At 34.4% G+C, this 14014-nt stretch overlaps 1 protein-coding gene and 1 long non-coding RNA gene across 2 annotated transcripts; both read left to right on the top strand.

Annotated features, from left to right (window-relative positions):
* The first annotated feature begins 1332 nt into the window (after positions 1-1332).
* LOC7476357 (glutamate receptor 2.9) lies at positions 1333-5359 on the top strand. The gene is made up of 5 exons (XM_024598840.2): positions 1333-1716; positions 1808-3105; positions 3687-3996; positions 4101-4498; positions 4640-5359. The coding sequence occupies exons 1-5, from the start codon at positions 1389-1391 to the stop codon at positions 5132-5134; spliced, it is 2829 nt and encodes a 942-aa protein (XP_024454608.2). The 5' UTR covers positions 1333-1388; the 3' UTR covers positions 5135-5359.
* Positions 5360-8856: 3497 nt separating this feature from the next.
* Positions 8857-11520, top strand: LOC127905245 (uncharacterized). The gene is made up of 3 exons (XR_008059104.1): positions 8857-8960; positions 9878-10962; positions 11042-11520. It is a non-coding gene; the product is annotated as an uncharacterized LOC127905245 (long non-coding RNA).
* Positions 11521-14014: the final 2494 nt, after the last annotated feature.

The following is a 14014-nucleotide window of genomic DNA, read 5'->3' as shown; positions in this document are numbered from 1 at the left end:
TAAAAAATATAAATATACCCGGTAAAAAAAATAGTTGAATACACTGCTTTTAGAGTATAATTTTTTTTTCTTTCTTTTTTCTTTTTTTTTTTTTTTGTAAAACAAAGACAAGTTATTGGATCTACTAAAAAAAATCTTCAAAATTCACAAAACTTAGTCTTTTCTATGGCAGTCGTTATTGGCAGTAGCAGCCTCTTCGTTTTTTTCCTTTTTATTCATCATTTTTATATTTTCATTTATATATATATATATATATATATATATATATATATATATATTTTATGTCTATAGATCAAGAACTAGGATCTTAATTTATGTGATCACATGTCGACTATTTACTCCCCTCGATCGCTTGTCAAGGTTTTTCTCTGTTTGAATAAAGATTTGGTCGTTATTTCTAGTTGAATGGAGAAAATTGATACTGAACAATGATTTTGGATCTTCCATCATTGACGCCTAGTAGTTGTTCTTGGAAGATTTATACACCCTGCTACTAGTATTGTCAATTATTTTTTGAAACCATAAATTATCTTTTTTTATGTAGTATATATGAAATGGTGATGTATTTATAATTTATTTAAAAAATGAAATTGCTATTGAAAAGATTTACAATAAAGCTAAGAAATTGTGATATATACACATATTTATTTAAAGTATTTCACATATTTTTTTTTAAGTGACAACAATGTTTTAATTAATTTTTTTTAACTACATACGTGGATCAGGTATATGTGTTAATTTTTTAATAAACAATCAAGTAAATTGTTTTGCCTATTCGACTGAGATTATAAATATACTAAAACAAAAAATATGGATTTATTTACCGTCGTGCCTAAAGCTTAGATAAGTATATCTACATGATTTCATTTTGATAGTGAACAAATTGATGAGCAAGATGGTGGGATTTATCCATTAAAAAAATTAAAAGATTCATGTGAATATATATATATATATATATGGTTTGAGTGAAAAATGTCTCCGTGAGATTTTTCAATTTTTTTTTTAAATGATCAATACAATGAAAAATAAAAATAAACTCTTGATACTATAGATTTTTTTTGTGTGATTTATCAATTTCTAATATATAATTTACCGTACTTTGAATCTACAAATACCGTTTTCCTAATATTTGACCTGCATATTATTCTTTGTGCGGGTATTAAAGTCAAAGTTGAATCCCCTCCCATGCTATCATTGATCTTGATTGCCTCGGTTCGTAGGGCAACTAGTTTGATTGAGTCCAGGCAGAACAGGTCAGCTAGAGATTCTTCAACTCTACCAATTTTTCTTAGCAACTACGGAATATCTATATATAATACAAGAATGTCCATATATTATAACGAATTTGAGCCTTTCATCATAACAATTTATCGACTTTGCACTACGGAATGAAAAGGACTAATATGTTCACCAGAAAAAATTCCCAGGTAACTTCCGGTCTTATTACCGTTAATAAGGTTCAAAAACCTTGCTTTCTTTTACCTGTCCTCATCTCTATCCTTCTCATCTTCTCCAATGGAGTTGAAGCTGAGATCAGGACCAACAAGCTGGTTACTAATATCGGTGCTATCATTGATGTTAATTCCCGTATTGGGAAAGAAGAGAAAACAGCTTTGGAGTTGGCAGTCCAAGACTTCAACGATATCTCAACAAACCACGAGCTCTCTCTTCACTTCAGGCATCCTGGAGAAGACCCTCTTCAAGTCGCTTATGCAGGTAATTAGCAATCGATCTCTAAATGATTTGTGTTTCTAGTTTAACATTAACAAAATTTGAAGCAATAGTTAATGGTTAATCTTTCTTGCAGCTGAAGAGCTCATCAAAGAGAAGAAAGTTAAAGTGATTATTGGCATGGACAATTGGGAGGAAGCAGCCCTGGTTGCTAATATTGGAAACCAGTATCAAATTCCAATTCTTTCATTCGCAACACCGGCCATAACCCCGCCATTAACTACACTTCGTTGGCCTTTTCTAATAAGAATGGCTAGTGATGGGTCAGAACAAATGAGATGCATTGCAGCCCTTGTCCGTTGTCATAATTGGAGAAAGGTAGTAGTGATTTATGAAGATAATGTTTACGGAGGTGAATCTGGCAATTTAGCTCTTTTATCTGAGGCTCTGCAAGAGGTTGGTTCGGAGATTGAGTACCGCTTGGTTCTTCCACCATTTTCATTGTCAACGGATCCAGAAGACGTTGTCCAACACGAGCTTATAAAGCTACAAAAAGATACCGAATCACGGGTTTTTATTGTTCTTCAGTCATCTTTGCCTATGCTCACTTGTCTGTTCAGAGAAGCTAAGAATATGGGACTTGTAGGCAGAGATACAGCCTGGATAGTTTCTAACAGCGTTACTACTTTCTTGGATTCTATGAACAATTCTGTTATTTCCTCTATGGGAGGCACTTTAGGAATCCAGACCTACTATTCTTCCAGCAGTTCTTACCAAAGATTCGAAGCACAGTTCCGGAAGATTTTTCGAGCAGAGTATCTAGATGAAGATAATTTTCTGCCTGGAATTCAAGCTTTAAGAGCCTATGATAGCATTGGTATGGTTACACAGGCCATAGAAAAATTAGGTAGCGATTCTAGTAGTCCAAAAATGTTGCTAAACAGCGTATTGGGAAGTGATTTCACTGGTTTGACTGGAGAAATACATTTCAAGGATGCGATGCTGTCACAAGCTCCTATATTAAGAATTGTAAATGTGGTTGGAAAGAAATACAAGGAATTGGATTTTTGGTTGCCGAATTTCGGTTTCTCGAAGACCCTCCTTCCGGAAGAAGGCAAAGAAAGGTGCAGCAATAGTAACGTTTGTAATAACACAGGATGTTTGGCAGGTCCAGTTATATGGCCTGGGGACCTCAACGGTCGAAACCCGAAAGGATGGGCAATGCCTACTAATGCAAAGCCATTGAGAATAGTAGTCCCCAAAAGAACCTCATTTGACAAGTTTGTGACATTTCGAACTGGCGAGGCACTGCCTGAAGGCTTTTGCATCGACGTCTTTAATGAAGTTGTAGAACGATTGAATTACCCGCTGCCCCATGAATTTTTCGAGCATGACGGGTTGTATGATGATATGATTGAAGGTGTCTACAACAAGGTAACGACTCTTAACTTACATTTTGTTTCAAACTTTAAATTGTGATCTTGATGCTTTCTGTCAAAAGGAAAAAAAAAAAGAAGCTCTTTATTCTGACAATACCTATTTAAATTAACTCGTTCCATTAATGACCTAATCAATGTGCCAGCATGTAAATGTGGAAAAAATCGAGTGCACAGTTTTGTGCAAAAAAACCCCCACTGTTCATCAACCAAAACAAGCTCTTCTCCAAGTCTTAGTATGAATGCATGTGGAAGGTACCCTTTCGGTGTTATCTCATCTATCAACTGAACAAAGTCAAAATTTGCTGCAACTCAAAAACAAGAATAAATCCATATAGCATTGTATCTGATAAGAAACTGAAATTTCTCCACCATACATTTCTATGAAATAGTTGCAGACATTTCTCATGGTTAACTAGTCCAAATTTGACTAGTCCATTGAAGCACGTCTTAGGAGTCGTAGGATTTTGCCTTTCTTTTGCTCCTGCCTCCTTGTATCAGTGGTTTTTTCAGTAGTTTTTTTTTTTGTTTTTTCCTGATAAGTGTTTGTTTTTCTTTTGTGCCACTTGTTAATGCAAGACTTATGATGCTGCCATTGGTGATATAACCATACTAGCCGAAAGAACAAAATACGTAGAGTTTACTCAACCTTATGCAGAGTCAGGATTGTCAATGATAGTTCCACTCGAGAACGAAGATGCAACATGGATTTTCACGAAGCCTTTCAACTTGGAGATGTGGATAGTGAGTGGTGCTATATTCATCTACACAATGCTTATAGTTTGGTTCCTGGAGCACCAAAGTAGTAATCCAGAATTTAGAGGCCCGTGGAAGGTTCAGATTGAGAACGCGCTTTGGTTCTTAAGTTCTTCTCTTTTCTTTATTCACGGTAAGTATTGAGTTTCACAAGTTATATTGGGACCATCCAAGATCATTTTTATGGCACATTCTTTACTGGTACCTTAAACTGAAGCTCATTGTTACATTTTGCAGCGGAGAAACTTTATAGCAACTTTACTCGAATAGTGGTGGTAGCGTGGCTCTGTGTTGTATTTGTCTTAACCGCAAGCTACACTGCTAATTTGACTTCAATGCTCACCGTCCAAAGATTGGAACCAAAATTTTCGGAGTATAAGAATTATCAAATTAACCATTTAACTGTAGGTTGTGATAACGATTCTTTCGTCCAGAATTACCTTGAGAAAGTACTTGGATTTCAAACAGAAAAAATCAAGATCATTGACCACGAAAATGATTATCCTACCGAATTTGAAAGCAACAACATTGCTGCTGCCTTTCTCGAACTCCCATACGAGAAGGTTTTCCTCAATAAGTACTGTGAAAGATACACTAGCACAGAAGGCACATTCAGATTTGGAGGGTTCGGCTTTGTAAGTACTCCATTTGCACTGCACTTCTATATATTTCTTTACGTTCTGATGCCAGGAGTTTTTTAAAGACTTGTAACATGGCGAGGACATTTCTTTGAACATAGTTTAGTACTGAGTATTATGACTTTTTCTGTCGTGCAGGCATTCCAAAAAGGCTCTCCTATTGCTTCTGATTTTTCTAGAGTCATTCTGCGCCTCTCAGAGAAAGGAACACTAACAACACTGGAAGAACGATGGTTTGCCCCCTCACCTGAGTGTTCAACTACTGTGCCTCATAATAACGTCGAAAGCTTGAATCTACGCAGCTTCAAGGGTATCTACATTGTATCTGCTACGATATCTACTATCTGTTTTCTACTAGTTCTCATTCCCTTGGTAAGGAATTCACGAAATCATCAAGAAGCAAATATTGAAGGCAATGTCACTCCAAGTGGTAAGAGTGGTTCAAGCAAGGGAGGTGGAATTTCAAAATACTTATACAATGGAGACAAAACTCGTATTCCTAGAAGAGCTTCAACTTTTGCTCAAGCACTAGATACGGATGTATGGGTCTCATCGAGGTGGGAACGTGTGAGTAATTCTGACAATTTGGAGAATCATCAGGATTCCTCACAAGCTGAGATTGAAATGCCATAAATCCCACAGCAAAAGGATCAAAGATAAAAAGAAAATGAAGAACTTAGCATGAGATCAAGGTTCCTATGAATATTAATTATTTCTCTAACTCCGATTCCAGAAGTGGTTGAAGTTATTGATCAAGCAATATAATTTGTCAATAGCATTAGAATTTAGATGTATTAACAATCGAAGCCTATAGATTTACCTCTTTTTTAAAAAAAACTCATGAATATTATTTATGTACATATCCTGATTAATTAAATAAATCCACGAATTGAAAAGAAAAAAAAAAAGACAAAGCAAAACTCTTGCATCTTTCATTAAAGGCAAATAAATTTTGTAGAAAATATATAATGCTTGTGCCTTTTGGTTTTAGCTAAATGGAGTACTGTACATTGTCGGAGTAAATGTAGTGGCTTGAGAAGGGACCCTATTTTTTTCCAAATTCCAACTTTGACTTTTATTCATCCAAAAAGTGTGGACTTAAGTTAGTTTCTAATAATCAACAATCTTCAAAAGAGACAAGGAGGCAATTCTTGTTTTCAATCTTTCTTCTGGCAACCTTTTCAAGGTTGAGTTTCCTTCAAGTTTCTCAGCAGCTGTCCAAATTCCACCTCCAGTTTCATTGGATATAGACCCTCCAATGATCTAATACTCGTTTATTATACGATGCGACGTCTTATTTGAGAGCTGAGGGAATTTTTATTTAATACCTTAACTTTTAATATTTCAGCTTTAATCCTTTACTAGTAGACCCTTATTTGTTCAATATCGATGATCTAATTTTTGACACTGATCCGAGAGAGATTGACTTCAAGTAATTTCTTTATTTGTAAGAACTCAGTGTCCAACGTCCACCAATATATGATGACATCAATGAGTGGTACATGTATAATTCGTATTAAGTAACATATAGATGTATTGTATGTTAGGATACTGGCATGCAAACCCGACAAGACAAAAGATAAGGGATAAGATAAAATGAGAAATGACACACAAGAATTTATGTGGTTCATCCAAATTAGGCTACGTTCACGGGCAAGTATAGAAGAATTTTACTAAATAATGTGGGAATTACAACATCTATCTACTAATAGAAAAACAATTAAAATCTTTCTATTAATAAGAGAAAACACTTCACTTACTCTCTCACAAATACTTCATAATTTTGTGGAATTACTTTCCCTCTCTCACTCTCTTCTTCTTTTCTTGTGGTGTGCAGAATAACTTTGGATGCATTGTCTATTTATAGACAAGCATCCATAAAAAAAACAAAAAGGCATCAATTAGTGCTCCAAGTATCACTGAATTGGTGCCTACACTTATTGACTAAGGTGGAAAGATGGCTTAACCTTTTTCCATCATTATTGACTTAGGTGGCTGGCTTCACATTGTAGTTGTTATATTCTAAAATAGATTGTAAAATACTCCATAAGCATGGTGATGTAAGGTAAGATTCTGAGGAGTGATCCTGGAAGTTAAGCCACTTTAACTACGCTGTACTAGGAATCGAAATGCGACAGAAGTACCATGAAGTTAAGAACACTAGCCTGACAAGGAGGAGCAATCGATGCTGTTGGTAGGAAAAAGTAAGACCAACAAACTTAAAACGTTTGTTGGGCTGGCTATGTTAAAAAACATCAAGCGGTAACTCATTCCAGCTCCTGCTGTGTAATTTCAAAACAAGCTAGGTTTTGCTTTTCCATGCAACTATGTAATTTCAAAACAAGCTAGGTTTTACTTTTCCATGAAACTATGTCAGACCAGAATGTTGGATCATAGATGTACCTGTCGATAGAATCCTTCTGTCCAGTTTCTAACAATTTGAAGTAGACTTCGGTTCACCTACATACGGAGAGGCTTAGCCTTAATTGCTTGACATCCACGAATTTACGACCTACATTGATTCAATCTATTCCACAAGTTAGACTGAATTAGCTAAAAATCCTTGATAAATTTGGGAAACCAAGGTGCTTCAACGTCACTCATCTAACACGGTTTAGAAACAATTAATTTGTTGTCTATTTTATTGTTTTTTATTGGAATAACGATTGATTGTTATTGTTAAATTTGTAGTATAAATGTTAATTGAATATATATAATTAAATTTTATTGTTTTATCTCAATTTTATTGTATATATTGCTTTAATGTTTGATTTTTTGTTGAATTTTAATTGTTATTGTTAAATTTATATAGATGTTAGTTAAATATATAGGAATAAATTTCTTTTTCCCCCTTCTATTTTATTGTTAAATTTGTATAGCTGTTAACTTATATATAGGATTTTATTTCTTTTTTTATTTTATGATTAGAAACATTATATTATCACGTTGAAAATGAGATGAAATTGAATAATCTGAAATTTCTGGTAGAAATAAAATAAAATCAACTGATTTGAGACATATATCTGTCAATATTTACAGGTTTGAACATTTTGGGTAGTCTCTAGTATAGGGGAAGTACTGCCGATTTTTTTTAAAAAAATTGAATTTGATTATGTAATTATTTATTAAATTTGTGTAGATGCTTATAACAAAATTAACGGCTCGTCGTGGGCACATGATCGCAGCTAGTTCATTGAGCAGCGATGATGATGTGTCATTAGGTGCCGATCAAGAAGAGGCATGTGCGACAACTCACGACGTTGCTTCTTCCAGCGTCGTTCCACAATGTAGAGGCGGTGTCCTGTCACAGCGGGGTCAATTCTCCCCCAAGTATAAGGCACATTCGAAGGATGACCTTTCAATATAAGTTTGTCATGATTTGTGTTTAACAATTTGTGAATAGCTAATTAATATGTCATTAATTTTATCGATTTTCAGGTTCACAAACATTGAGGCCACCTGGGTAATAACATCAGCATTTAAATCGTCGATGGAGATTCTATTGTTTCAATGGAGTCAGGTTTCCAGACATCCTGAATGGAAACCTTATATATATCGATACATGGTTTAGAACATTTGAGGTTAGTCTTATATTGAAATTATTTATTTATTTTTTATGTTATATTGAAATTATTGATTTATTTTTTATAAATTTTTTATACATGGAACAAATTCGAGTGGGATAACGCAAATGACAATGTTGCGAGGAGGGTCTAGGAGAATCACGCTACAATTAGGCAACATAGAAAACAATAAGATTTTTTTAAAAAAAAATTATGTAGTAAAATCTAATTTGTCATTAACTCATATAAAATACATTTGTATCATGTAGGTTGCATGACTTTTGGTATGAAGCGCAAAAAATAGCTAAAAAATATGCCAGAGATAACGTTCTACCATGCTGGAATGATGTGGCAGTTTGGAGGGATTTCAAGCCGCCATACATCCCGGAGGATATATGGGCGCAATATATTTAGCACGTGATGTCCGAACGGTTCACATGACGTTCACAGTCTGGTGGCGAGAAGTAGAATCGATAAATTCACGGTTCGGTTACCACGCATGCCAACGGCTCCGTTCCATTCATTGCACATGCGAAGCAGATGGTAAGATTAATTTTAATGACATCTATCTTTAATTATTTTTTTGTTATTTATAAATATATTTAACTTGCAATATTTTTTTTCTTATAGGCTATGTGTAATGTTTTGAATTAATGAGTAGCAAAATACAATAAAGCCCTTGGAGGCTTAAAAGTTGGAATAAATGAATAAGGGGTATAGTGGTAATTCAACAAACTTGATAAATATAAATAGAAAGAAAAAAAAAAGAGATCTGAATATTTTGAGAGTAAACCGTGAGAGAGAAGGGAGAAGGGAGAAAGAAGAAGAAGAAGAAGAAGAGAAAAGAGGGAAATTAGAAGGGAAATAGAAAGGAGTTGAAGAGAATAAGTTTAAAGGTAAGATTTAGGTTGTTAAATGTATAAATGTATGTTAATTGAACTTAATTTCAATTTTGATGAATGTTAGGGTTTTGAAAATTTGTGTTTTGGGTTTACTTGATGAATTAAATTGAATGTTATAAGGTTGATTGTTATGGGTAATTGATTAATGAGTTGATTATGGAAGATTGTGATGATTTTGAGTTATGAATTGTGTAAATGGTGAGTGTTGAGTTAGAAATTTGGCAAGAACAGTAGGTAATCTGTGAGAATTCTGGGTTTGAGGTTGAAGATGACAAAATTTCGGTTTGGTCCCTCAATTTTGGAAAATTATAGTTTAGTCCCCAAACTTTGGAAAATTACAGATTGGTCCCTGGAGCATATTCCGAGATTCTGAACAGAATAAAAGATGAATTATGGGCAGAATTACTGTATAGATATGAAAATTTAACACTTTCAATTTGGTCCTCCAATTTGACAAAAATTACAATTTGACCCTAAAAATTTTGTAAAATTCCAGAATGGTCCCCGAAGTATAATGAGATGATCTGGACAGAATTGAGGATTAATTATGGTTAGAATTTCAGTATAGTCATGGATTTATGACAATTTTAGTTTGGTCCTTCAATTTGACAAAAGTTACAATTTGACCCTTAAAAATATGATAAATTACAGATTGGTCCCTAGCTGTAATATTAGCTTTTGCAGATTGGTTTGATGAATAATTGAGGGTTATTTAGTGAATTATTATCAATTTTATTATTTGTTTTATTATGGATTAGATTTCGGGAAAACCGTTAGATTTTGGGTTTTTAAAAAAATAACTAGTTTAGTCTAAAAATATATAGGGTTATGGAATATACCCTTAGATAAGTGTATTAAATAGGTTATATGTTCTTTTGAGTCAGTCTTGAATATGTCTCCTTTATATTCAGATAATCCTGATATTCTACCGGCGGGACGTCAGTAGGATTTTCTTCGATATCAGCTTTGAGTTTTGTTGCTTTCGAGTAAGGTGAGTGGATAATTTTTCATATGCATGAGAAATATTATAAATATTTGATTTGTTAATATGAATTGGATCATGCTTCTTGATAATATATATGTTGATTATTATCCTTGTTATGATAAACATGATCAATTGTTGAATCCGAATTATTGATATGAACCAGTATATATATTCTGAATTGACTTCTGAATTGATAGCTCCTCATTTGATTGATGTCATGAGTTGAGCCTTGAGATATGAATATGTCTGTTTGATTATGATTATGAACCTATGGTATGTCAGTCAGAATACCCATGCTAACAGGGTAGTGTTAGTCTTTGTGCACATCGTATCTGAATCCTAGTTGGTCGGGGGAGTCACCAACCTGTGTGGACTGATCATCCCACAGTACAGAGCCTCATGCTCATTGCATTTTGATTTTCTGACGAGTTTTACCATATGATCTTCTTGTTATGGCCTATTTGAGAAACCATTCTATAAGAACCTAAGGCCGTACTTGTATATATATTTCTCATTGTTATATTACCTCGTGTGTGTATATTGAACGTTATCTACTCACTGAGTTGTTGAACTCACCATCTCATTATTTATCCTTTTCAGGCTTATAGCTTGATATCAGGTCATTTTGTTGAACCTTCAGAACCTGCTCTTTGGTTGTACCTTGTACCTTTCCTTTATGTTTAGTTAGTGCTCCAAAACTCTGAACTTATATAAACTCTTATATTAAAACAATTCAATTATATTATGAAGTTGATTTTGTTATTAATGTTGCGTTGAACTCTGATTGAGTTAGGATAAGTTTGTGTGTAAGTTTGGGTTCGCATAGGTATGGAACCTTGGAGGGGAACCTTGCCTATGTGCCGGTCATGGATCCGGGATTCGGGTCGTGACACTATGACTCTTGGACCTGAGCCAAGCCCAATAGAGCTTTTTGTGGAGACGCACGTGTGGAGTGAATACCGCTAGAAGGGGGTGCAGCAGTTCGTCGACAACCGCACTTAACACTTCATGGTATGTTCGTTCAACCATTTTCTTTCGTAAGTTATTATTTTCTTGAATTGAATTTGATGATTTCTTTTTTAATTTTCAGGAGACATATAATAGCCGATTGAGGGAGAGATACGGGGACGATCCTTCGACCCACTCAGATTTCGATCCGGATTTGTGGATAGAGGCAAGATCGTCTGGTGGACCCGATAGAAATCGGGTGTACGGACTCTCCAACACTACGACTGAGAACTTGCGGGCGGCTTGTAGTGTCTCAACTATTGGGAGCTCTCAATCGGTATCAAGCAGCCAGTCTTAGGAGTTCGTGGCCTTGCAACAACATAAGACTCATCTCATCGAAAAATATGAGCAAACTCGACAAATTATGAACAATTCCGCTAAATGGTCATGGACATGAGATCACAGATGAGTGGTACGTGTGTGCCCCTTTTTTGGTTGTATGATCCCGAGAACGCCAGCCTCCTCCTCCTCTAGTGCCGCCATTGTTCTAGTTTAATTTTTATTTATACAAATAAAATTGTAGTGAATATTTGGATTTTATATTATTCAATTTTATTTTTACATATTTCAATTTTATACAATTTTATTTGTTTAATTATTTTCTTTTTTACTATTCTATACAATTTTATATTAATTATTCTATACAATTTTATTTCTAAAAATATTTTTTAATTATCACGGACAAACTTACAGACATAATTATTTTGTCGGTATTTTCCAGAGAGTTAGAAAACATTTACTGCATATGACATAATTACCGACGAAATACTTCCGTCGGTGATCTACCAAAGGGAATACAAACGGAATCAATTTGTCGGTATATTTCAAAGAGTTGGAAAAAAATTACTGCATATGTCACTATCACCGATGGAAATATACCAACGAAATAATTCCGTCAGCATATTTCTAGTGGGGAATTTATTTTTTGGCACGCATTTTTCTTTTGTAAAACCATTGGTTTTTAATTATTTTTTTTACCGAAAAAATTAGCGACAGATGATGAAATTACCAATGAACGTTATACCGATGGATGCATTCCGTCGGTGAATTAGTCGGTAAAATCTTCACTAATGGAATGGTAATCTCATGCCAATGAAAAAAATTTATTAGTAAAACTGTTAAATGTTGTAGTGTGTGTGTGTAAAGTAAAAAAAAAACACTTTTAAGGATTAGGTGTCGTTGTGTTGTGAGACTGCGTTACTCGACCATGTCAGTCTATCAAGATTTTGGATGATATATAGGAATACTGGACTTGACTCCTTTCATATTTCACATAAAGATCAAATTAAGATGAAAAGAAGATGAAGAACGTATCCTCAGATCAAGGATCCTATGAATATTAATTATTTCCGCTTACTCCAATTCCAGCAGTGGTTGATGTTATTGATCAAGCTCTATAATTTTTCAATAGGGTTAGAATTTAGATGTATAAACTATCTCTCATGATTCATGATATGATTTGGTGTCCCTCCTTTCTCTCTTAACTCATGAACATTTGTTTATGTACATATCCTGATTAATTAAATAAATCCACGAATTGAAAAGAAAGAAAAAAGATATTGCATCTTTAATAAGTAAAGGCAAATAAATTCTATAGAAAATATATAATGCTTGTGCCTTTTGTTTTTAGCTAAATGGACTGCTGGATTATATTTATGTCCACGGACCACATTTTTTCCAAATTCCAACTGGCTGATGTATGACGTTTATTCATCCAAAAAGTGTGGACATAAGTTAGTTTCTAATAGTTAACATCAACAATCTTCAAAAGAGACAAGGAGGCAATTCTTGTTTTAAATCTTTCTTCTGGCAACCTTTTCAAGGCTGAGTTTCCTTCAAGTTTCTAAGCATTTATTATATGCTTAGAAATTCCACCTCCAGTTTCATTGGATATAAACCCTCCAATTATATAATACTCATTTATTATATGATGCGACGTATTATTTGAGAGCTGAGGGAAATTTTATTTAAGTACCTTAACTTCTAATATTTCAGCTTTAATCCTTTACTAGTAGACCCTTATTTGTTCAATATCGATGATCTAATTTTTTACAGTGATCCGAGAGAGATTGACTTCTTCTCTTATAAGAAATTTCTTCATTTGTAAGAATTCAGTGTCCAACGTCCACCAATACCTGATGACATCAATCAGTGTTACATGTATAATTCGTATTAAGTAACATGTAGATGTATTATAATTGTTTTATTCTAAAATAGATTGTCAAATACTCCATTAACATGGTGATGAAAGGTAAGCCTCTGAGGATTGATCCTGGAAGTTAAGCCAGTTTAACTACGTACGCTGTACAAGGAATCGAAAGGCGACAGAAGTACCATGAAGTTAACAACACTAGCTGACAAGGAGGACCAATCGATGCTGTTGGTAGGAAAAAGTAAGACCAAAGAATTTAAAACGTTTGTTGGGCTGGCTATGTTAAAAAACATCAAGCGGTTCATTGCTGTTTTAAGCTCGGCAACTCATTCCAGCTCCTGCTGTGTAATTTCAAAACAACCTAGGTTTTGCTTTTCTACGCAACTATGTTGTCATAACCCAATTTTTGAATAAATAATACAATGGATAAAAATATATTTGAGAATGGAGTTAAGATAACACAAAATTTGAAATTTGAATAGTCCAGAAACCCAGGACTGTTATGGCGCTATAACTCAGGAATTCAAATTGAATCTAATCCAAGAGCACAATTAGAAATTAATTATTACTGATTAAGATCCCAATTGTTGAGTTTAAAACGTTCAGGGGTCAAAATGAAAATGTCCATTGCTGCCGAAACGTTGCCGTTGCTGGTGAAACAATCGTGTTCATCTTCTCCATCCCGATTCAACAGGCTGAAAATCTGCAACGGATTCGATCCAATCGTGGATCACGTCTCTCGCCCACGATCTCGTTCGTGGCAAATAACAGTCCTGCAAAGGCAGGACTGGTTAAAGGAGGCAGCTTGGGAATCTCTATAAGAGGGAGAAGAAAACCTGGAAAAGGGACGGGGGACCCAAAAACAGAGCAAATCACAGAAAAGAAACAGAGCATAAACGCAAA

The sequence above is a fragment of the Populus trichocarpa genome, chromosome 4, assembly GCF_000002775.5.
Source record: "Populus trichocarpa isolate Nisqually-1 chromosome 4, P.trichocarpa_v4.1, whole genome shotgun sequence".
Taxonomy (NCBI): Eukaryota; Viridiplantae; Streptophyta; class Magnoliopsida; order Malpighiales; family Salicaceae; genus Populus; species Populus trichocarpa.
The sequence above is the reverse complement of the archived record's forward strand: the minus strand, read 5'-3'. Positions and strand labels throughout refer to the sequence as shown.

Bases quoted from the DNA above. Each gene is read 5' to 3' on its own strand.
- LOC7476357 (XM_024598840.2), top strand. From the start codon at position 1,389: ATGAAAAGGACTAATATGTTCACCAGAAAAAATTCCCAGGTAACTTCC. The intron at 3,106-3,686 runs GTAACGACTCTT...TGTTAATGCAAG, and splicing joins TTGAAGGTGTCTACAACAAG to ACTTATGATGCTGCCATTGG. The intron at 3,997-4,100 runs GTAAGTATTGAG...TACATTTTGCAG, and splicing joins TTCTCTTTTCTTTATTCACG to CGGAGAAACTTTATAGCAAC.